At 40.5% G+C, this 25,541-nt stretch overlaps 1 protein-coding gene across 3 annotated transcripts in view; it reads right to left on the bottom strand.

Moving 5' to 3' along the window:
* Positions 1-287: 287 nt before the first annotated feature.
* Positions 288-25,541, bottom strand: part of arhgap9 (Rho GTPase activating protein 9) — a 54,067-nt gene continuing 28,813 nt past the window's right edge. For 2 of the 3 annotated variants that reach the window (XM_073468633.1, XM_073468634.1), the window contains exons 8-21: positions 18,468-18,608; positions 18,201-18,299; positions 16,857-16,918; positions 16,640-16,727; positions 15,665-15,760; positions 15,187-15,285; positions 14,759-14,864; positions 14,246-14,365; positions 12,502-12,600; positions 9,720-9,797; positions 9,388-9,441; positions 8,484-8,618; positions 3,882-3,987; positions 288-1,471 (exon numbers count right to left, since the gene is read on the bottom strand). In XM_073468633.1, the coding sequence (XP_073324734.1) occupies positions 1,285-1,471; positions 3,882-3,987; positions 8,484-8,618; positions 9,388-9,441; positions 9,720-9,797; positions 12,502-12,600; positions 14,246-14,365; positions 14,759-14,864; positions 15,187-15,285; positions 15,665-15,760; positions 16,640-16,727; positions 16,857-16,918; positions 18,201-18,299; positions 18,468-18,608 (1,470 nt within the window). In that variant the 3' untranslated portion in view covers positions 288-1,284. The remainder of the gene's footprint in view (positions 1,472-3,881; positions 3,988-8,483; positions 8,619-9,387; positions 9,442-9,719; positions 9,798-12,501; positions 12,601-14,245; positions 14,366-14,758; positions 14,865-15,186; positions 15,286-15,664; positions 15,761-16,639; positions 16,728-16,856; positions 16,919-18,200; positions 18,300-18,467; positions 18,609-25,541) is intronic. The other variant, XM_073468635.1, reaches the window with a different exon arrangement.

A 25,541-nucleotide genomic window follows, 5' to 3' on the forward strand; every position in this document is an offset into this window, starting at 1 on the left:
GCCAAACCCACAGTCAATATAAAATTACCAAAGCCGCAGAGTGAGAGAGTGAGAGGGTTTTGGGGGAAAATCCACATTTTTTAAACATATGCATTTCCAGTTCCTCTTTTGTTCTGTTATTAAAAGCAGCATTTGCACCAATCACAGGGGATGCCTCCGCCCGCCGCGTCTCTGAGGCCCACATACCTCCACACACTTCCACTATCTCTCACGCAAACCCCATCGCTCGCTATAAACAACCCCGGCAGACAAATCCTGGGCAAACATCACAAAATAGATCACACCAGTTTCATCACTTCTTTTTATTCAACGCAGGAGAGTTATCAGGTCCAGGCAACATCTTTTTTTAACAACACAATGGTAATTTCAAAGCAGTTTGTATTTGGCTAATATATCATGTTTAGGTTACACACTGTATGCAAACTGCTACTAGTCGACAAAGACGGTATTTCACATATTTACAATGTCATGTTTTTAACTTAATCTGAGGAGTTTGCACTAATAAAAATAGAAGATAGATCCAATTTTGTACAATAAGGGAAGCTTTGAGGGGCCACTCACTAAAACGTACTAAAAAGTACACTACTATTTGGTACAAAGGAACATTTTCTGCCCTCTTGGCACATTCATCCCATCACTGGAATCATGCTTGTTGAACTTTTCCTCTGAACTCTGACATAAATCTAAAAACTCTTCTTCTAAACGCTGTATATCTTCAGCAGGGATGCGGGCACATATACATGCCCAGCACGCTTCCTGCTTGTTTGCATATTTTACAGTATATCCACACTGCAGGTGGGATCTGTCCGTCCTTGCTGCAAGAGGTGCTGGTGCGTGTGTTTTCACAGTGAGATGGTTCTGCTAAGTTTCGTTTCAGTGCTACGTTAAGACACATCCTTCCTTGATAAATAACTGATTAAAACTCAGCCAGCTGAACCGGCTGGAGGAGCTTTATCACTTTTATGGCTTTTATTCATCCTGGTCAAGTCTGAAACATCAAGGAAAAGTGACACGGAGGCGTCCGTTCCTGGGCTTGGCTCCACATCTGCACTCACAGACACAAGTATTGCAGCTAAAATTGGTTTGTTTTACTATTATTGTTTTAACATGGCTTTATATGGAGGGCAGATGTCATGATTAGCAGCTCTCTGTCCTGGTTCTTTTTTACCCCGTAATTATCTTTTGATGTGAAATCCATTTTTACACCACATGAGTTGACGCTGCACTACTTGTGCTTTCGTCTGATCTGGAGGAGCTTTTTGAACCCCCCTCTGTCCGTAAAGATCAAGAGGGACCTCTTTTTCCAAAGATGTGGTCAAACTCGCTGAGGATGAGCTCCACCGCCTGGTTCTGGTAGACCATATTCACCGCCATGTTGCCATTGTCCCGCTCCGGGCGCATCAGGGTCGGCCCGAACACGATGCCGATGTTCTGGGTGGTCATTCGGTTGTAGTCTGAACGCTCCAAAACTCTGCAGAGAGACAAAACAGTCAAATAGGAAATTAGACTGAAGTCATCTCAAATATCAACAATAATTCAAAAGATACAGACTAGGATTGTGTATTGTTGCACACATTCATGTCCCCTACGAGGATGAATCGTAATAACTTGATCCTTCCAACTTAAGCCATAATGACTTTTAATCGGTCCAATACTTTGGTTTATGACCTGGAAAATTAAAGACGTTCCCTTAAGCCTTTGTTGTACTTTGTGTTCCATGCTAATTAGCAAATGTTAGCATGCTAACACACTGAACTTTGTCACCAAGTGTAAACCCACCATGTCATCACCCATTGGTGTGTGGACTACCGTTTTTAAGTCTTGAGCTTGCTTGAGATATCCTGATTGATTTGACTGAGAACCCTGGTACTCACAAGATAGCCACGCCCTAAAGCATGCTCTGCTTTATTGTCTATTTTACTCTAAATGTGACCGTAATTTACAAAATGAACATCACGCTGCGTTGAAGAAGACTTTAAACTAGCGATTGAGACCATAAACTCATTAGGAAACTGTTTACTGAGGGAATAACTCAAGTGAAAAGTGGGGTCACTTCCTCATAAGCCCACGTACAATCAAACTACTTTTTGCAACCAGTGGGGTCACCCCCTGCTGGCCATTAAAAGAATGCAGGTTTAAGACACTTCAACTTTTCACTGCTATGTTCTCATTTGTACGTGGCATAGGCTAACTACCATATTCACATTTTTACAAAACGTACCACATCACATTAACTTTGCATGTTTTATGATCTGACTTTCATATTCAGAGGTAGAGGGGACAGTGGTGGAGTCACAGATGAGAAGGGTTTCAACATTTATAAGAGTGAAACCTAGTGTTTTAAACGAGACAGTGGGACATCTCCTGCTCCGTTTGCAAAAACAAAAACCAGGTATTTTCATTCAAAACATGATCTTTTCCCAAATCTAACCAAGTGGTTTGGGAGCCTAAACCTTACCAGACTACACACATAAAATGAAAAATGTAATCTAAAGAAATGTTAAGTTTTTAACATATCTGTGGTTTGGAGAAATGTACATAGCCAACATTTATTCTGGCGATTTGGTTGGATAAACACTGCTGCACATGCTAGCATTGTCAAGGCGAGCATGTTAGCATGCTGACTTTAGCATTAAGCACCTCCTCACTACAGCCTCACACAGAGCTGCCAGCATGTCTGCAGACTTGAATCCATCTTGATGGCTAACTGTTCGTACAGCTTCATGCTTCTGGTCAGCGTGTGACATCTTTATAATTTTTTTAACAATCTCAATCTCAATTCTTCTCAATCTCAGTTTGTGGATCCACCAGTGACATCTTGTTTCACGTCCACGTATCTGCATTTTCAAATCTGGATTTGTGCACTTAAGTGTCCCAATCCGCCGCCAGTATCCACCTATGTTGGTGTGTCTCAGTGTGTGTGTGATTGGGGGGGACTCAGGAATGGATTGAAGCCACAGCATGAGGCATTCTTCTAAAAATGCCATTCCCACCAAGCCACAGAAGCAGCCAGCAATTGCTCAAAACTTCCACATTAAAAAGAGAGGAGGAAAAAAGGGAGAGAGAGCGAGAGAGAGAGCGAGGGAGAGGGCGAAGAGAGAGAAAAGAGAGAGGTTCCAGTGGTGGCGGCGGTGGTGTTGGTATGCCTTCCAGCAGACGAACCACAAGGCTCCCATGGGACCTTCGAGGCAAGGAGGAGAGGGAGGAGGAAGGAAAAAAAAGGATAGAGAGATAGAAAGAGGAGGAAGAAAGGAGGAAGAGGAAAGGGAGATTATAAAGAAGAGAAGGAAGAGAATGAAGTGGAAGTAAGGAAACAAAAGGTAGCAAGCGAGCAAGAGAGGAGGGGACGGTGCGATCGGGAGAGGAGATAATAAATGAGAAACAGAGCGAGGGGGGAGAGGAATGACAGCGGGGAGAGAAAATGAGAGAAAGACACAGAGTTGACAAATTCATGGGGCCCACCACACCCTGGCACAAACATCAGCCTCAGAACACGAACACTCACCCCTGTAGTGGAAGGAAAAACCATAGGCGGTAAAAAACACACATTTTATGTACTGTAAAAGGAACTGGCTCGCAGAACATTGTACACCATTCATCTTCCTCCAGCCTTTTCATCTTCACAGGGACCCAAACTTAACAACAGTGTGATCCTGGTACAGTGCTGGCATACTCTGAGAATCCCTGACAGAAAGTCACCGACAAGGAAACGACCCCCTCTTGTGGTCAGATTTTAAAAAAGAAAAGTTACGAGGAGGAGATTTTTATTTTCCTTTCACGAGGGCATCCGGTTCATTCCTGCGTGCTGAAAGGTCCCGAGGGAATATTCTGCATTATGAGATGTGCCCAGAGAAATGGAAACAAGCAGAGATGCACTGTACCGTCTGAGATGGCGACACATGAACTGCAGCGTGTCATGGTTTGGAGGAGGCATGTTGAGCACCAGACACTTCAAACGATCCACTTTGTCCATGTAGTCCGACATCTCTGCGACACAGAGCGGGAGACGTGTCAGATAACAACAGATATCATCACTTGCATTCTGTTTCATGTGTTTTATTAGCAACAGAAACCTGATTGGCATCCGCTAACTGATATAACATGGGCTCAATTAGCACCCACTATCTGATCTGATACAGCTGCTTGTAATTATCAGCCATCACCACTGTGGTTTGATGAACAGCGAAGTGGTGAGCGCACAAAAAAGCCCCGTGGATTGATAAGAAACAGGGAATCGATACTGAGAACATATTTACATTTGTTATCATTTTTCATTCTGAATGTGATTTTAATTTGAAATGCAGGATTAACAACTGTTTCAGGATGAGGGAAAGTATTTTGTGATACTCATCAGAGAGCTCATGCAAATTAATTGATGAAGAACACAGTTAAAGGAAAAGTTTGGTGTTTTTTTTAAATACTGTCACACACAATGAAGAGATCAAAAACACGATCAGTGAATTGATCCTACAAATGTGCTGTATGTGAGCCTGATTTGCTTTATTTCTCAGTGCAATACTCATAAAACTAATAAAAAACATCACTGAGCCACGCTGCCTATTATGCTGCCATTAACATGGGCTCTGTTGTTTAGTCTTTAATAATAATAATTAACTTTATTTATAGAGCACTTATCAAACCAAAGTACACAGTTTACATGTAGATAAAATGAAATGAAATACTACAAAGATAAAATATACAAGAAGAGCAAAATTAAACTCAATAGATGAAAACCAATAAAATAAGCATGCAAATCAGATAAAATCCAGATACGCTTTTCGATAGAAGTACGTTTTTAGAAGAGATTTAAAAGAAGGCGCTGAGTCTGACAGCCTTATTTCCTCGGGCAGGTCATTCCAGAGCCTCGGGGCCCCTGATAGCAAAAACTCAGTCCTCGTTATTTTTTTAGCCTGGACTCTGGAATAAATAACAGACCACTGCCTGAGGATCATAAAAGATCTTAAAATCAACTCTGCAAAAAACACGTAGCCGCTGTAAAGAGGCTAAAACTAAAAAAAAAAAAATCAATAGATCAGCCAAATGTGTATTAAACCTCAACTGAAAATACTTTTTCAGTCAACTTTGCTTAAACCTACAGTCGCCTGCTGGTTTAGGAAAACATTTGGCCTTGTTAGATATAAAATCTATATAATCAAACTATATAGAATTAAATATATATAGAACAATATAGATATTATAGAATTAAACTATATAGAAAAGAGCTGCCTAAAGTGGGGTCAGTGGGCCAAATTTGGCCCTCCATAAGGTTTGATTTGGCCCATCAGATGTTACTAGTGTAAAAAAATGTTAAGTAATTAAGTTTGAGTTTTGGTCCTCCAAGGGAGAAAAGTTTGTGCACCCCTGATACAGAATTTTTCTTTCCAATAACTTCTGGGTTGAAAACCCCTGCGTCACGTAACGTACACACAGTTTAATATTGTTTTCTTATGATGTTATTTCAAAGTGTTTAAATCTCATCCATCTAAAGTGCATGTTTGAGGCTTTAAATCAGCCTATTACCACATTAAAAATACACAAGAATTGTCTAAACAAGCTACCGAAAAACTTTTCAGCAGCCTTGACCACTGTAACAGTGTGTTCACAGGCTGCCTACAATGTCTTCACTAAAACCAAGGTGGAGCACATTATACCTGTCCTTAAATCACTGCTCTGGCTTTCTGTGTGTCAGATGATAGATTTTAACTACTTGTCTATAAAGCACTAAATGACCTCAGGCCTAAATACATCTCTGGTTTACTTGTACGTTATGAAGGATCCAGACCCCTCAGGTCATCTGGGACACGTTTACCCCAAGCAAGGTGAAGCAGCTTTTAGTTTCTATGCTCCCCACCTGTGGAACAAGCTTACAGACTACCTGAGGCATGGATTCACATTCCTCAGATATATTTCATATAATCTACTTGTATTTTGTTGCTCTGATCTGTACCCGTGACATTTTCTGCACGTCTGTCCGTCCTGGGAGAGGGACCCCTCGTCTGTGGCGCTTCTTGAGGTTTTTTAAAATTTTTTGAAGGTTTTTTTCTTTAGCGAGTTTCCTTAATCCTCAAATCCAGGGTAAATGGAGGGTATAATTGACTTTAAATCAATAAAATCAGGGCTTAAAACAAAACTGTTTACTGTGGCTTTCACATAATTAGATTTATAACTTCTTTGTAATCTGTAACCTTTTATATGCTTGCGTTTTGTTTTTGTGTTTTAAAGGCAACATTTTCTTAACGCCTTATTTTTAAAGCCTTTCATTGTCTCCGTAAAGCACTTCAAACTGCCTCGTGTCTGAATGGTGTTATAGAAATGAACGTGCCTTTCTTTGATTTAATGTTTCATTAGTGACTGCAAGTTTTCTATCCGGACGTGACTGCTGTTTGTGCGACATCACATTGATTCGGTTTACATTTGTGGCCTGTTCTTAACGGTAGGAAAGGGATGGACTGCCACAGACTGAGTGAGGTGAAGATGAACTAACACATAGTTGGTTTCGGTCTTTTCGTGGTGTTTGTTGACAAGAAGAAAAACAGAATAACAGCAACCTTATCCTTTAAATAATGGCGTCTAAACTGAAGCATGTATGTATATGAGTCAAGGATTATGGGACTTGTGTGGAAAGATGCAGCTAAAATGTGGGTAATTTACACTGCGAGGATGTTTTTTGCAGTGAAACCGTCACTTAATTTAAATTCAACACTGCCCAATAAATTACAGTTTTGTCAGGATGTAATTATTCTCCTCTCGCCTTCATGCAATTTTCTCTTCGTGGAAGCGCCGTTTTATTTCACTGTGCCCATATATCTTTCACTATATACCGTATGTGGCAACATCTTCTAGAGGTGGAAAAACCGAGTGCTGTAAATACACTTTATTCTATAATGAAGAGCATTACATTCACAACAGCTTGACAAAGTGTGAAACCGCCCAAGTAAAGAGGAGGCTGAGCTCTCCTCTCTCTAACCGAGACTGTCTTGGTTTCGACTCATTAAAACCACAGCAGTGTTGTGAGTATTCAAAATAAAAGCACATCAGAGGATAAATACTATTAAGAAGGGCTCTGAGGGCCTTCAAGGTGCAAGCCGCTGATCTTATTGTGGTTTTAGCAATGTTTTTGCCCTCGTCTTGGTTTCACTACTACCTCATTTTACAGAATGTTAGCATTTTCTTCTATTTCGTCTTTTCAGTCAGACACACAAGAAATACACAATGTGTTGTCCATGTTTTGTATTAAAAATCTCACAATTAATTAAAAAATGGACACTGATCATGTAAATTAGGGCTAGAAGTGAAAATTATTTTGATTGTTAATTAAATTGTTTTCTTGTGTGGTTTATAAAATGTCAGAAAATGGTGAGAAATGTCGTGTTTGATGAGTCGAAGGCAACACGCACACCGCTTGTTTTCTTAAAATGCGAGGAATCAAATCCCCCCAAAATCTCAAGACTTTAAGTCTTAAGATTGAGTCTCGGTGACGGAAACTTCAACCGTTTCCTAATAAATCAATGCGGAGGTAAAAAATGTGTGCAGGAATTAATATTTTCCGTTGGAATTAAGAAATGTCGTGTTTCCCAAAGCCCAACATGACGTCCTCACATGTCTTGTTTTGTCCACGACCCAAAGTATTCAGTTTATGTCATACAGTCATATAATTTGGGCCGGAACTAATGATTATTTTCATTGTTTATCTGTTGATTATTTTCTTGATTTATCGTTTAGTTGTTTGGCCTATAAAAAGTCTGAAAATGGTGAAAAATGTCTAAGAGGATGTCTTAAAATGTCATAGAGGAGCGGAGAAACCAGAAAATATTCACATTTAAGAAGCCAAAATCAAAGAATTTTTACTTTTATTTCCTTAAACAGCAAATCAAGCCATGTAATCGATTATCAAAATAGTTAGTGAGCAATCAATTGTTGCAGCTCTACATGTAACTGAGCCCGGCCAGGGACTCTCTCATGCATATCATTACCCTCTCTTTCCCCTCATTTCCTGTTTGTGTTCCACTAAACACAACCAAAGAAAAGACAATAAATGCCCAAATTACACTTGGAAAAAACAATATCCTACAAAAATGTCTCACCTCAAATATGAAGGTGATTATTTGCATTTTAATAAGAATTCTGTGTTTTTTTCATACATAAAAGTGCTTTACTTTCTCCCTCAGACTGATCAAAGATGATGTCATTCTGTGAGCACTCCACATTTAACAGAGGAGGGCATACAGTAAGTAAAAACTATTATAGTTTCATGTATATATATATTTATTTACATTTATTTTTTTAGATTTTTTATATATTTTTTTCTTCCTTACTCTTGCCATTTTATCTTTCTCTATTTAAATCTTGTTCATATCCACAGTGTGATGTTTTCTGTTCTAGTAGGAGCAACTGTAACGGTGATTTCACCCACGGGGATCAATAAAGTATTTCTGATTCTGATAAAACAAACAGTGTGAGTGGGGCTGAAGCTGGTCACTCACTGACTGTCTCCACAATGTCGGTGAAGAAGCCGAAGGGCACCAGGGGCTCGGGAAGCTCACGGAAGAAAAGTTTCAACGCTCCTGTGATGACATGAATATCCTCCCAATCAGACTGGTCCAAATTCAGCTTCTCCTCTGAGAGACCGGGAGGAGGGAGAGGGGGGAGGGAGGGAGGGAGGAGGAGAGGATGAGGGTAACGGGGAGAAATTCAGACAGACAGAGTCAGAGGAAGTGAACGAAAAGGCGAGGCAATGTGAAACAAGAGCAACAAAGAGTTCGAATCAAGAGAGAAACAAGAGAGAGTGTGAATTCAGGTCAGCGTTAAGGCGTGACGTTAAGGCTCGTAGCTGCAGGAGGGAGATAGAAATGGTCTTTAAAAGTGAGAGAAGACACTGAAGCACAAACACATGTAAAGCACACAGTTTCTTATAATCCAGGCCTGACAAATGCTTCTCAAGCTGGATCATAGTGACCAAAGGGAAGACAATGATTAGCTTTAATTTGACCTAAATGTCAAGAATATTTATGACGCAAACAAGAATCTAATGATGAGAAACATGAGTCAGAGAGATTAGAGGAGCTGATTCTCTGCTTCCTCCACTTGGTGGCAGCCTTGGACCGTGTGAGAGCTCGCTGTACAACCTGCTGCGTGTTATTACATCAGAAAACTTAAAGCACAGAAAGCCTAAGGGACACACATACATTAAGCAAATGGTAGCACAACCACCGAACTGCTCAGTGCACTTCTGGTTTGCAGCTCAGCTCTGCGTGTCAATCTGTGGGTGGGCGTTCTGACTGAGTTTCTCACTGAGGTGTTCACATTATGCAACACACGATGCACAAAACAAGCAGGCTGAGGAACACGTGAAAAGCGGCTGGTTTTTCCTCGTCGGGCTGAATCTACCTTGTACCAACTCCGCTGGGAACATGTAACGGCCGTCAGTGGTCACCGCTCGCTCTGCGAAAAGCAACAGTTACTCAGTCGGCGTCCGGATGTCATGTGATAGAAGCAGTTATACAGTCTTGAGTGATGTATGGATTACACTGTGTGTATTCAGACTGAACAAAACAGCATCAGATGACATTTATCTTGACTGAAAAAAAAGAGGAAGAGATAAAATGTCTTGATTTCTGACAACAGAAAGAAAAATACAACTTCTACCTTCTTCAGGTTTCATTAATCTAAGACAAAATTTCATAAAGTTCAGTCGTTCCCCTCCTCCCCTTCATCCTCACCGTGGTTCACAAGGAAGCGTAGTTTCTGAATCACTGCCAGGTTCCCGGATACTCTATATATGCCGTCAGTGTCCAGTCCTGCAACAAACCACAGAGATTACTAAGTGTGGGGATCTCCACCAGTGTGACACGGTATCTACTTGTGATCTACGTAAAGGGTGACTTCACCAATTTTACACTTTAAAGTGTGTTTACAGGTCTTGGGGAGCTGCTAATTAAAGCCGTTTTGCATCATGCTGAAGCTGAAGTACTCCGATAAATATCCCCCAGTGATGTCACTCAGTGGCTGAGGTGCATTGTGGGTAATGTAGGCTCCAGGTTTAGAGCAGCAGAACCAGAGCTATCGCTTTTTTGTTTCACACATTCTTTTTCCTTTTAAAAACATGGCGCCTACATTACCCACAATGCAATTTAGCCACTGAATGATATTACTGGAGACGGTTTGTTGGATTACATGCAGCTTCCTCTGGAGCCACAAAAGGCTTTCTACTACTTATTTCACATATGCAAGTAGTACTTCCCAAAACCTGTAAACACACTTTAATGTGTCAAATTGGTGGAGTTACCCTTTAAGAGGGTTAGTATGAGCATGAGCAAAAGTTAAGGATTTGTTTCCTCATATTTTAAGGCACCAGACCTGGGCTGTGTCTTATGTATATACTACTAAATGTTTAAAATAATGTTTTCCCTTTCTGGTGATATCGTGTGTTTTGACATTTGTGGGAATCTTAATGGATAATGCTCCATGAACATTTATTATCTCCATGTATGACGACATGAAGGTTATAAATGTTTATGGGAGGATCATCTAGTATGCCGACTTTATTTCTGTATTTTTCATTTCTTCTTTTGTGTTTAACGTGCTTGGGTGTGAGCGATTTTATCAAAAGAGCTTTCCATATGAACCAGCTGCAAGCCAAACAGCTGACTACTCATGTAAGTCCAACCAGCTACTTTAAAAAAAATTCTACTAAAGCAGAGAGGTTATGTCCTGCCAAGCAGACAATTAAGAGTCTTCAGTGTTTGACAGAAATTAGATATATAATTGATGCCAAAATGATGGCTGCATTTTTCATGTATGTGCTTTATGAATGAACAAATTAATCAATCATCTTTATTCACTTTGCACTTTTTAAAGCAGAGCTTTTTTTTAAAGATGAACTGCAAATGCACACTAAAACAGGCAATGTTGTCATAGTAATAGACAGCATAACATGTGAGAAAAACTATAATTAAAATGAGTTTATATGATGGAGCAGGGGCAACAGAATGTGGCAAAGGTCATCAGAATTTGAGTCCCCGCATCACAAAAGAGACAAAGCAAGCGGTGTGCGAGTGCGCGTGCTGCCTTCTGCTCAGATTGTGAGGCAGTCCAACTGAATTGTTTTGCTGCACATTTTCTGTACATCAATAATTGAGCGTGCTTTGTACAAAGTTTGTTTTGTCGCACAAGTGCCCAAAAACGTGTGACTAACAAGTGAGGCAAAAGCACGTCTTGACACTTTGAGACATGTAGGATTTTTTTTTTTTTTTTAAAGTTACATTTTGCGCGATCACATGACTCCATGAGTATTTATAAACTTCCTCTAAACATTTCATTGTGTGATGTTTGAAGTGCTTACAGAGTTTTGCTATGACAAAACTGTTTGTTTCTTGTTTCTGCTTTTTCAGCACTGGTTCCAACATCAGCAGTGGAACAAGTCAGGCTTCTGTGATACATTAATGATTAACATCTTATCAGGGCTTTGAGGTTAAAATGAACAGAGTGTCACATTTACCAGAGACAATGACTGCCATTGAATGTATCATGTAACTGCAATTAGTCATGCAGTGACTTATTCAGCCACTTGGAAAACAAATCAAACTCTTCTTTCTGGTAGAAGTTTAAAGAAGACCTTCTATACTTTTTCTTTTTGTCCTTTCTCTTTGTGTGTTACAAAGGTCTTGAAAGTTGACACGAACAGAAGTTCTTCTCTCACACAGAAAACACTGCTCCTGAACACCTCATCAGTAGTCCCGCCTTTAATTTTCTGACTTCTTGACATCACTGCATCACCATGTCACACATTTGTATAATTGGTGCCTATATTCATGGTAGAAGTGAAGCTAACTGGGAGCTCAAAACATAAAAAATGAATAAAAGTATTCTGCATCAGGTTTGAGAGTCGATTTATCTTGGATCATTTCTTCTATCTTAGATCAAAGATAATTCTTTGAGGGGGAAAAATGCAAAACACGTACTGGTTCCAGCTTCTTAAATGTGAATATTTGCTGTTTTTTTGCTAATTTTATTGTAGTCTTTCTAGTATGAATTTTAAATAACATGGCATGCTAAAACTACAATAACTGTATGCGGTAACTATGACAATTATCAATTATCTTTCTCTTTCTCCAGAAACTTCTTTGTCCTAAAAGTTTTCAGTCTTTCACAGCCTTGATCTATCTGAAACTACTCCTCAGAAATATTTAATTCATCAAAACCAGGTTTTAAAAGCTCTTGTGATCAAAACACAGACGTCTTTGTGTGTATGAAATATTTATCGGCATTGTTTCTAAACAGTTTCTAAACAACTCAATTTTCTCTCATTTGGATCTCGTTGTCTGGCAGCTGTCACAACTTCTACTCCGTGCGTTTTAGTCCGCTCTCTGTCGGCCTATCACAAACGTTTTACAGTACATTTTTGCTGGATGATTTATGTCACAGAGCTGAACTGCTTTTCTCCCGTGTCTGCAATAAGCTGGGAATCAGATCAGCAGGAGGCGGCTGTGTGTTTGACTTTACCTCTCTTCTCCACGGCCTCAGTACAAAGTCTGACGAAGCGAGGGACGGTGCTCTTCTCTCTCTCACAGAGCATCTCCAGACTGCAACCAAACACCTGATCTGAAGGGTGATGACAGACGGACACAAACACACACACACACACACACACACACACACACACACACACACACACAAACACACTTTTTATGTCGGATCAGACGTTTTCTTTTTCTCTCAGATAACTGTGCCAACACATGATGTAAGAGCTCCAAGCTCAAGTCAATCTAGTGATAAATTTACTGTTCATTATAGAAGAAAAAACCTCCACGTTCCCAGAAGAGATGTAAGCTCACCCTTTATGATGCAACGCCATTCATGTACTGTACAGTATGTACTGTAGGGTGAAAATAAAATCGCATGCAACCCTTTTACGCCACAGTATGATGCCACTAAACTGCTGTGTGATCAGATTAGGTTGTCTCTGATAAGGACTGCGATGAACTTAATGTGAAGATGAGAAGTGTAATCAGTTTAACAATCATTAAACTTTCAATGTAGACTCAGAATTTAGTTATAAATCCACAGATGCTTTTGAACGTCATCTTCACTTCTAACGAAATGCAGAAAATCACATTACGCCTCCTAGTGGACGAGGATGTCATTGAGGTTACACATCCTGTTAGTCTGTCAAAAGGGAGCTGAAGCTTTTCAAACTTACCAGTTAATTGTTTTATCTTTGTTAAAATTGTGGGTCTGACTATGTAAATGCAACATCCCCAACGTGAATCTGGTCAGGAACCTTGTGCTGCATATCAAGGGTCTACTGCTCGCCCACAAATAAAGGCTGGAAGGCTAAAACGGTTCATGTTTTCGAGAGCTTTTACCATCTTCAGTTTCTCCTGTAGTGATTATCTACATCTTAATCTATGTAAAGATGCTACTTAGTCTAAAAGACTTGAGGATGTTGTGGCAGAATGCTAATTTCTTATCTTAGTTGATCTCCGATGAGACACTTTTCTGACCGACGCATTACAGGAGTGCAGTAAAGGAGTTCCTGCACAGATGGGTGGCAAATTTAATGAGCTACAAATTAAAGGACAAACCAACATAAAGTGTCTCAGTAGGCTGTTGGGCCACCGTGAGTCACCAGAACAGCTTCAATTCGCCTGAAGTGTCTTAAATCTACTAAAGGGACAAACTGCGTTCTTGGTGTTGATGGTGGCGGAGAACACATCGGTGTAGAAGTATGTTTTCTTCCAGGTCACAGTGGTGAAGAAGAGGTTGTACGGCTCAGGTGCCACATGTTTCTTCACTCATTTTGTCAGGTTTTTCCATTAATTTGTCACCTTTTCTCACCATTTGTATCTTTTTTAAAATGTCTTTTGCTTAGGACATTGGGGAAAAAACAACAAAAGCTCATTTCAGCCGTTCAGAAAGATCCATAAAAGAAGACAGTTTTGTTTTCAGCAGACGATCAGTGTGAAGAACTTCTTTGAGAAGCTCTTAGTTAACAGGCGAGGAGGATTGCAGTGCACGTTCTCTCAGGGAGGTGGCATCGCTGCTGGATACATGCTGAGATTTCCTGGCAGCCATCACGGCCGTGATGCAGCTCAGTTAAATATCTTCAACTTCCTAACAAAACTTCAGTGGGTAGTTTAAGCAGTAAAAGTGTGGTCTTGTTAAAACACACTTCCATCATTCACCACTGCATACTGCTGAATAAAGAACAGTTGCGCTGAAATCAAACTTCAAAAAGAATCCTCACCTTTGATTAGTCCTTTCTCCTGCAGCGCCTGCAGAGGAGGTCTCTTCAGGATCAGCTTCTTCAGCCGGGTCTTCACTCTCTTCCTCTCCGTGTTCTCCAGGTTGGACGATGAGCGAGGGACTGCAGAGGGAGGAAAGGAGGAGGAGGAGGAGGAAGAGGAGGAGGAGGAGGTCAGTGCGGGGCGTTCGAATGCGGGGCAGGAGAGCAGATGAGAGGGGATGGTGGTGAGGATGAAAAGCGGGAGGGCCGGGCGGCGGCGAAGATGAGTCAGGACTGACGGGGGGATTATCTGCCACGGAGGCCGCGTGAAGATATAAGTGGGCTGGATGGAGGAGAGGATGGAGGAGAGGATGGAGGGGTGTAAGAAGCCTGTGTGGAAGTTTAGAGAGAAAGAGTGATGATGACGGAGTGAGAGAGGCCTCGAGTACACCGAGGTGGAGGGCGGGGTCGGTTTTATGTGAAGGAAGGCGGTCAGGATGGAGCGATGAGAGGCGTCATGTGGTGATGACTTACGAGACGTTCTCCTGTCGTCCTCGTCTCCGCTGTGTTCCAACATCTCTACGCTGCCCGCTCGCCTCAGAGAGTACAGAAGGACGTTGTCTAACGGGTTTTCACGGTCCTGCAGGAGTGAAATAAGGCTCATTGTGTTCACTGCATCGTCAGAGAAACAAAATTCTGCTTTAATTTAAAATCCACCCAAAGGAAAGAAACTGGAGAGTGTGGGGCAACAGAAGAGGTGTAGACAAATTGAAGAGACAGAAACTACATTCATGGTTGTGTATAGAAGTCTGTGTGTTTAAGATTCAGTAAAAGGTCATACAGTTAACCTTATGTACTGATGGTATGACACTCTTTCTATCCAAAGGGAAACCATTTTACCACGAATACAGAAGTGGTGCTGTGAAAGTACAACTGTGTCTCCTGTGTGTCGCGTGCCTCACCAGCCTGTCGATGACGTTCTGGATGGTGTTGTACCACTCTTTGATCAGAGAGTCTGTCTCTGACTGCAGCAGGAACTCGTTTCCTGTCACTGTCCTCAGCTACAACACACACATTTACAAACCACATGAGTGTGTGACCTCCAGAGCTAGCAAAGCAAGAGTTTAAAGACAGTAGAGCACTCACACTAAAACTTGATCTGCCAAATTGTACTTGAAAATGAATTTTTCACAGCTTCCTCTTCTACACAGAGGGTCACAGTCGAGTGACCGAGTGAAAGAAGCTTCCCACTCTCACTTCCCTAACTGATAAGGACCCTTTGCTGACAGACATATGATTTTATCTTTTACTGCTCATCAGTTAACACATTGTCCTCACGGCACATCAGCTCACAAAACAATTCAAATGAAAATGATAGGTAACCCAACGGCTTGTTGAATTTCCGCGACCTTTCTGACAGTTCTTCCACTTGTTTCTTACCTTGAACACGTTCTTCTTGCTGGACAGCTCGTTGGCCCAGTGGAGCTGTGCGCCTCTTAAATCCACACTGCTCTCAGGGCGACTGTTTCCTGGTTTCTGTTTGCAATAAAAGATTCATGTTTGGTTCTATTTTGTCAAAACTTAGCTGGCTGAATTGACCTGTATGTTTTTACTAAAAATGGAGTTTGGGTGTTTTTGCTGTGGGAAACAACGCTTTGCCCCATTTAACTGACACCTAAATTTTGACCAACTTTTCCACACAACACCTGCAGCCGGTTTGTGTGACCTGTTGTTCGTTAACCGCAAATATCCTGTGAAGAGAAATGTGCAATAAACAACTGAGAGTCCCTCCATTTAAACAGACTGAAGAATTTCTTTATGCATCAGTCTATACTGTTGCTAAACCAAAATCAGAGTGCTGCTAAATAAGATCTGGATTTGAGGATATTATGTTTTATGTTTGTTTATGTGCTTTTGTGAACATGTGCCATATGTGTGGCTCTGTGTCTAACTTGTGTCTTGAGTGGAGCTTCCTCAGGATGCAAAATGAATTTCATTGTAAACTGACAATGAAGTCGTATCATATCGTATCGTATCGTGTCATGTTGTAAGGTATCATGCTACATCATATCTTATCGTACTGTGTCATATCATGTTGTATTGTATTGTATTGTATCATGCCGCATCGTAACGCATCATAATGTATCCTGTGCGACAGCTGGGTGGTCACTTTTCCTGTTTGTTGAAAGCTACTGATGTTTATGCAATGGACCAGAATCAGCTGACCTCAAAAGTTGCTTCACAATGTTTAATTCTAAAATGATGAACACAGAAGAACTGACACAGAGCTCTTACAAAATGACTCACAAGAGTTGGCTGACGATTTTGTAATCAAGAAATTTTCTTCATGTTATGATTTCGCAGCCATCTATTACTGGACTTTAGCCATTAAACACAGACTGTCTAAGCTCTCACCCAGCTGGAAGGTGTCTGTGATTTGGGATCTTTGAAGAAAACCAAACTGTTCCCAACCAACACCACCCAGGAAGGGCTCCAATTCTTCCTGCAAAACAAAGAACATACATATACCTGTCACTGGGGATGCAGAACAAGTCATACTTGCCTTCATTTCTTAAAACACTTTTTTACAAACAGATGTGATCTAATTTGTGTGTCAACATCAGTCTCTCACCTCAGTTTCCGGCCTCCTTCTGCAATCTTTGTCTTATTCAAGAGGCCGGCTTTCTCTAACTCCTGCAAACACATTAAAAGTGCATTAAAATCTGCAATATTCAAGCACTAATATCAATACTGTCACACTAATGTTATCACAGAGAGTAGAAGTTGAAATATTAACAGTAAAGTACAGCAGAGGGCTTTTCCTCTGTGTAATAAACTGCATCCTGAGCGAACCCATTTAACTTGACTGTTGCATCATTCGAAAAATAGCAGGAGGGGAGCTGCTGTGAGATCTCCCACTGCGGTGTGGCCCCATTTAAGGTGCAGGAGAACAGAATTAATACTAACTATGAAGTTATAAATGTTGAGGACAGAATATAATGACAGTGAGGAAGAAACACAGAGGTGAAGGCCATTTTAAAAAGAGAACAGAGAAAGAGGAACGCTAGAAGTATTTTACTTTATTTGCAAAGATTTTGAGAGAACCATACTGATTTTTTCCTGATACAGATTAATCTAAAAACATCACCATGGACAGTTTTCTCAATTTTCCAGCTTCAGTAAAAAACAGTTCCAAATGAAATCTGATAACAGGGATGACTGTGGATTATTCTGAGTAACTGCTTCAATGCTCTATTACTGGTGTGGCTATCTGCGCACTACATGTCACTTGCAGATATCTGATGGCATCTGCATATAAACCAAAACCTCAGCTACTAGAGCTTTATGGCCACTGCTTTGTTTTTTTGCTGTTGTATGTGAGAGAAGAGTTTTCATTTTTCAGGTGTAAACTCTGTCTGGTGGTGTGACCCGTAACAGGAAAAGTGCATCCAAAAATACACATTTAGTCATTATCTACTCACCACCATGCTCATAGAAAGTCGAGTGAAGTTTTGTAGTCCACAAAACATTTCTGAAGTAGATGGGGGCTTGTTTTAAAATGTAAAAAAGAAAATAGTCAAGTAAAATGGCTCCATACAGCTCGTCCGGCATAACACATGTCTCCGAAAGCACCAAGATCCAAAATTGATTTGAAAAGATGTTATTAACACCCTCAGCAAGCCTCTAGCTAAGCAGCTACAGTGAAGACTTTGGCTTTAAAGAGGGTGTAAATAACCTCCTTTCAAATCAATTTGGCATCTCGAGGCTTCTGGAGACTTGGATTAGTTCAGTTGTTTAGGAGAATGCTGTTGTTTTGCTGTGAAGCTCCAGAAATGTTTTGTTGAGTACAAAACTTGGTGAGCTTATCCTTTAAGGCTGCCCAGATGCTCCTCAGAATGTTTAAGAAAGCATTGCGTTCTTAAAGCTGTCTATCTGTATATAACGTCAATATGAGATATGGTATTCGTTTTCTCACCGGTGTGCAGCCCTCGCTGTCTGGAGAGCTCGCAGGAGACGGAGGCTCCACAACGATGTTGGTCACATTACAGGAGTAATCTTTGCACTGCTGGACCAGCTGAAACACAGGAAGCATCATCATCATCATCATCAGCTGGGTTCATTTGTCTGTATGTACATTTGTGCAGAGTTTTTATGTGAAAACTGGTGAAGTTGATCTGCACTTCCTCCTCTCTCTGCTCATCTGTGAATACTGTGCACGCAGTTTATGACCTTGTGTGAATACCTTGCCGTTCTCAGGCAGGACCATAGATTGGGAGTGGCTGAGCTGCTGCTTCACGTCATGCTGGGAGTTATGGAAGTGGGCATCGGCATTGCTGAACGCCATCGTGCTCAGGGTGTCAGAAGAGGCGGCGCGCTGCATGCTCTTCACGGGGGGTTAAAAGTCAGGGTCAAATGTTTGGGTCAGTGGTGAAAGGGAACAAACAAAAAAGGGGGAAGGGAAATGACTGATTTATTGTGTGAACATGCTCCCATTGTAGTGTTACATCTGCAGAACTTGTCTAAAGCCTCTGACAGCTGATGTGTTTTTGTTCTCTTCTAAGTAAGACACTACAGAGGAAGCCTTTTCTAGGTATTATATTTACTGTATATGTTGGTATTTAGCTAATGCTCTTGCCTCGAGCAACCTCGCATGAGTGCACCAGTACAATGAGCATAAATACCTAAACAATTAAAATCACAAACAAGCAACAGTGCGGAGCAACAGAAAGGTCAGGGGCCTTTCAGAAATTAAGCATGCACTTCCTCATGTCCTACATAAAACAAAATTCGTGGAAACAAGCATGCAGAAAGCACTGACTCTTCCACTTGAACTTTTTCCACCTACTTCCTTTGACCTTTCATTTCAGGCTATACCTAAGATGACAACCATTTTTCTCATTGGCTTGTTTGACTACAGTGGATGTTTTTGTAGACGACAGGCTCTTTGATGATTTTTCTCTGACTGATGGACCATTAAAGTCCATTAAAGATCATCAGTCACTTCTGGTCATCTCCTGGGATCGGCAGAAGCTCAAGCTTTATTGAGTCGTTCAAAAAACGGCTCTCTTTTCTTTGGCTTTTATCTGTACTTAAATTGCGACTACTAAATGGGCTCTTGTAATGGTGTTTTTACAAGTTTTTTTTAACTTTAATCAGAGATTATATCTTCCTTTTATCAATTCATGTTGTTTTGAATGTGCCTGAGAAATATATCTAACCTGACTTCATGACTCATTCTTACGTGGGTTTTTTAAAATGTCACCTCACTCACTTTGGTCAACAGCTAAGCCTCAGTATCAGTATATCAACAGGTTTTCTTATCTTTGTCTGTCCTCATTTCTCTCAGATGCCAGACAGTGGTAGACATTATGAAACCTTCTGCCACGTCACATCAGTTCTGGAGAAAGCTGCAAGTATCTTAAACCATTTCTCTTCATATTCTGCTTTAGAGCCGTAACATTCAGTCCGTGAGTTGATCTGCTCTTCAAAAGAAAAAAGTTGTTGCTGTTTTGATAGTTGATTAGTTGTGTCAGTCACCTTTCAAGCAGAAATGTCAAACATTTGCTGGTTCCAGCTTCTTCAATATGAGTATTTGCTGCATTTTTTGTCATTTATGGTGGTAAATGATTTTTTTTTTACATTTTATAGACTAAATGATTAATTGATAAATGGTGCCCGCAGGTTACTGATAATGAAAACTTAAGTAGCGTGTATGAACTGTCTGCCACTCTGAGAACAACTACAGACAATACGAATAAGTGTCGAACCTGTGCACTTGGCAGACAAACTGCAGTTTGTTTAACAAGTTCTCACTTTTTTGCTTCACTTCACAGGAAGGGCTGAGAGGCAGAGACACAGTGATGCATGCACGTGCAGCTGTACTTTACATGCAAAACATTTACACTTACAATCCCATGCATGCACATATATGTAAGTCTGCACACAAATGCACAATATTCCCACAACTTCAACTTTTCATGCAGCAGCAGCCATAATTAAGTACCTTCCCCAATCCCTGTAACCTAGTTTCAACAATCAGACTACATATCCCTCCTAATGTTTGCCATCTTTTCATGCAAGGAGGATTAACACTAAGAGCCAAATCTGCTCCTTTGCTAAAGAGGAGGCCTTTATAAGGGCTTTAAACCAGGCGCACCCACACCCCACTGTGATGCAACATGTTGCAGTTAGAACTGCTTGGGTAACAGCCTTTCTTTTTACACCATGAGTTGCTATTTCACCACCTTCATATGCATAAATGCTGATCTCTGAGAATCTAAAGAGCATAGCTGGCACTACTTTAATGTATTCTACAGTAATACAGTGCAGATGCAGTTTTTGCAAATCTAACGACTTGACTTCATTGATTTTCATGAGGAAAATACCCTCCATCAAAAGCCCTTTAAGCGCTGGTAAAACACTTAGGATTACCTTCCCAGTCGGGCACGAATAACAAGGAAGGAGTTGTCAGCTAAATGCTTTTAAAAGAAGAATAAGTAGTGCAAGTAATCTATAGGTATTCATGCACAGATATTCAGCTAATGGCTCTAACATAACTGACTAAGTCAAGGCGGCGGACTAAGCCACCAGAATGTTATGATGTTCTCCAAATGCATCCTGTTGTGTAGGGAGAATATATAAAACCGATAAAGGGTGATTATCATCTATATGTTTCTCTTTGACAGGTGTTTGACTACAAAGTGAAAGTCAAGGTGAAATGCATTAAAAGCCCTCTGGCAATGAAAGAGTGCATCAGGTAGACTTTCACCTGCTTCATCTGCCAGCCACCATCGGTATTTCTCTGGTGGCTTCCGAAGAGGAAATCAGGTGACAGCTAGTGAGAAAAAAGGCATAGAAACAGGAAGATAAAGGCAGTAAGCACAGATGAACAGTTTCTATTCATATCTTAAAATTAATTTTCAAACACAAGTCATTTTTTGGCATAAATGACCCGCGAAAAAAGGTCACAGAATGTTGCACTTTCAGGCTTTTTTGTCAGCTTTTTGTGGAAAAAAAGACAGCATTCGTTTCAAAATGGCAACCAGTTTGGGTTTAATTTCACACCAACGTTTTAAAAACAGGATGCTGACAGATGTGTTCAGTTAAGATCAGCCACGAGGCACGGACTAATGCTCACGCCAACACAGAAACTACTCCTCTGCCCCGCTTACATCCTGTAGGCTAGAAATGCTCTTTGATTCGCCACCACGGCACAGAGGTACACATACACACACACACACACACACACAGACACACTCATGCCTATAATCAACTGAAGTTAATGAGAGGCAGTTGCAGCCGTTGATCAGTTAGACAGAAACACACGCTGCATAGTACTGATTTGACTCAAACATGCTGATTTTAAGTTCTGAACTGAATCACACACGTCCACAAAAGAGTCACGACAGCGTTTTGAGACCAAGATAAGATCAACACCAACCGCTCTTACAATGAAAAGCCAACTGAGTGAACCATATCATCACATCAATGAAATTAAACATATTCAGTTCCATTTAATTTAATTCTACACATCCTGCCAGCAGAAATTAAGCACCAAAAACGACATGGAATGAAAACATCAAACATTGTGTAAGAAATGAAAATGAACTTACAGCGTACGTGCTCATTATCACTGATCACCCACTTCTACAGTCCACGCACACTACTGTCTCTGAGAGCTTTTGTCCTGTCGAGTTTAAGTCCTCGGCTGTCTGTCGTTTCATGCCATGACACTTTCTAGTCTGAGTGTCAAAGTGCATCAAACCATTCATCTCTCCCTCTTGTCTCAGCCTACATCTACTTCCCCATTCTAGAGGGAAGCTGGCTTTATCAGCCACTGCAAGCAGCTCACAATAATCAGACCACTTTGCTAACATTGCCACATTAGCCACAGTGCAACAGGTTTGTGTTTGCAAACGGACACAGTGTGAAGTCAAACACAGTGGGGATGCTTTTATTCATGTTACAACACTAGGACATTAACATAGTTAAGATTTAGCTTCTAAAATAACAATGACAGTGAATGAAAGCACCTTTAATGCTGTTAGATTGTTATATGGGATCATTATGACTGTTGCCTCAGTGTGTAAACATAATTTTAATGTGTTAGATGTTCAGCTTACTTGAAAAATGTTGCATAACATTTGGTAATGCCAAGGAAATTATGATTTGATAAAGTAATTTTTGACACATATTTGTATTTAGGGAGAAGATAAACTTGCACAAACATGATTAGAGGTTGGTGCGAGGGTGATATTTGGTATATTAAATGTCACAATAACAAGTAAACCACCTTTGACTCCACAAGGGACACCTCCCACCAAGATGAGTCACATTAAGAGCGCCTGCAGCTGTTGAGAGCGTGTGGAAACTAGTGAGCAGCGAGTAGAGAAGTTAAAATAGACCACCAACAGATAATGGTAGAAATGACCAGCATCCAAATAGTAGAAGCAAACCAAAGCAAACTCGACAAATCCTACTATAAAAAAAGGGAAACTCCTGAGACCAACAACTCCTGGATCACTTGGCCATGTTTAGAAGTATTGTTAAAATATACACTTTTGTATGATTAACAGTTCAAATAATTCAGTGTATTCAGAGGAACGAATCTGGAACATTATTGGTCAAACCTCGGTTTATTCTCTAACAACTCATCATATTTCATAATGTGATGCTTTGCAAATTCTGAATCTGCAAAGTAAGTCAGTCAGTAGATAATTAGACCTGTCAACAGGGCTGCAAATAATAATTAGATTCATTAGCGAAAAATCGACGAAACCTCCCCGATGTTCTCTGATGGAAACCAGGAAACTGTAGCATGTTAACACCTCACGCTGGTCTATAAACATACAGAACAGCGGAAGAGATGGTGAGCGATCACACCTGCAGACACACAAGCAGAAACCTGGGTACTGTTCTGATCATATAAACTATGAATAACCAGGTTTTTCATGTTCCATGTGAACGCCATACCCTAAATATGATCAAACCTGTATAAAGGTTTAAAGACTTGTAACATCAGAAATGAGGACTTTCACGCAGAAGAGATTAGCTCATTTCGACAAAAAGTGATTAAAAAATAGATAAATACAATTAGACAAAATGTTTTTGGTAATTAAGACCTAACAAACTCAAATGAAGACTTTGATTAATGACTTTAAAGGCATAATATTTGGAAAAACTGAATTTACGACATTTAAAAAATGTATGGACCTTCAGACACACTGATGAAACACGTTAAAAAGCAGCAAATCCTTGCATTTGAGAAGCTGGAACCAGAGAATGATTGATCATTTAATGAAATGTACTTATTCACTTTCAACAGATGTGCAAGCATGTGCCCACAAGCACAAGAAGGAGCCAACATGTTCAGAGTTATAAAAATAAAAACCCACACCAGAGACCGCTGCATGTGGGTCACCTGGGTCATTAACTCATGTGTCATGCAGTATGCATTAGATCTCATTGGTGAAGTTCCTGTTTGGTAACACATGTAGCACAGAATAAAAAGTGACACATATAGGTCAACAGAAAGCGTCTCGCACTGGCTTGACGGGGGAATCACTGCTTTGATCATGTGGGTATTTTTTTTGATGAGCAACATTAAATTTGAAACACTGACGCAACATTGAGGCAACACAACCTTGAGATGCAAAATGCTTATCTCTAACAATCTGGATCAGGCCGTGACGTCGTATTTGATTCTGCGGACGGGTCAATTTCTGTCACAGGCGGCTGTTGAATAAATTCCCTTTAAAAATCGTCTGAAGCAACAAAAGTACTTCCTCACTCTGAGCCGATATACACAATAAAAAGGTGAAACTAATGAAACAGTGGAAGTTTGACTGTGACGGCATCTGTGAGGTCAGACAGGCTGATGAAAAGTTTCAGTGAGTGGTTTAAATTTAGCAATGTTTTGTTATGTAGTGGATTTAAAACAGTCTCCCTCTGTGACGCCCTAATGGCTTCTGCTCATCTGCATCAGATCAAGAGGCATAACCTTGTTATTCCCCTCAGGGATTAGCTCAACAAAAACACCATTTGAGAAGAAGTGTGTGACGCGGGGCAGTTAATATATAAATAAATTTGGCAGCAAGTCCGTCAGTGAATGACGGGGCAACTAGAAAGATGTAATCCCCTTTTTAATTTGGCCGACGCTCAGCGTTTCTCCCCACTTTAATCTGGAGCACAGTCCCGGCCTGTGTGCTCTCAGACAGCTGCTGACAATAGAGTCATATGTATAGAAATGAGCAGCGTTTGTGTTTACGGATTCCAAAGCACAGCTATTTAACAATGTCACATAAGAATGATCATTTAATATTTTTAATAACTATTTACATCACAGAAGCAAAAAGTTAAGAATCTAAAAATTGATTGTTTGAAAAAACACTAAGCCAACCTCTTCGACTAATTACTGTATTGGCACACAGTGTTGTGAACACATTTCCCAAATCCAAGTACAAACTTCCTTGTGACGAGGATCATTGAATAAAAGTACAAAGCTAATGTCTGGGACGATCCTAAAATACACAAATATATAAATAAGAGAATTAATGAAAGCAAATGTTGTTTGCAGAAAGCAATTAAAATGTCCGCAGTGTGGAAATATTTTCAATTCGAAAACAAGAGCAGCCCAACAGCCACTTTTAAAGTCTGCAAACAAGCATTTCACAAAGCCGTAGTAACAGAGCTACGTTCAGTACTATCAATTTGACCTAAAATATGAACAGAATACAAAAAATTCACTCAGGCAAAGGCTGCACTGAAGCAACAAACGCTTGTTGTGACTGTGAATGTTACAGTTAAGCTTTTACACCACTTCAAAGTGAGAATTGTGATTTTATTACGCATTTAGAGCTTATTATAAAAACACATTTTATTTTGTTCACTTCGTTATTTTGCTAAGAAACAAATGAAAGCCAGTGCTCTTTTGATAATAGTTGCTGCTCAGCGCCAGGCACCTCTGGAGGAGAGAGTCAGGTGCAGAGCCAGACCTTCTGGAGGAAAAAACAGCTGCAGTTCCATCTGGCTTTTGATCCGGAGCCTTTTACCGACGGATGGAGATCTCAGCGATCACTTTTAAAATTTGTGGTATTAAAAAGTGGATTTATCTTCACTCCCGTTTACCAACCTGACTGCAGCAGCGTTTATATACTGTACTGTTAGTGTACTGTATCGCTCAGTGCTGGCTGGAGCAGGAGGGAAATGTGCTTTACTTCATGGACATAGCATCACAGTGAGGAGAGGGATAAAAGAGAGAGAACCAGAGTCTCTGGTGAGTGCTAAGTTTAGTGACTGACCTGAATTTAAACACGCA

The sequence above is a fragment of the Pagrus major genome, chromosome 6, assembly GCF_040436345.1.
Source record: "Pagrus major chromosome 6, Pma_NU_1.0".
NCBI lineage: Eukaryota > Metazoa > Chordata > Actinopteri > Spariformes > Sparidae > Pagrus > Pagrus major.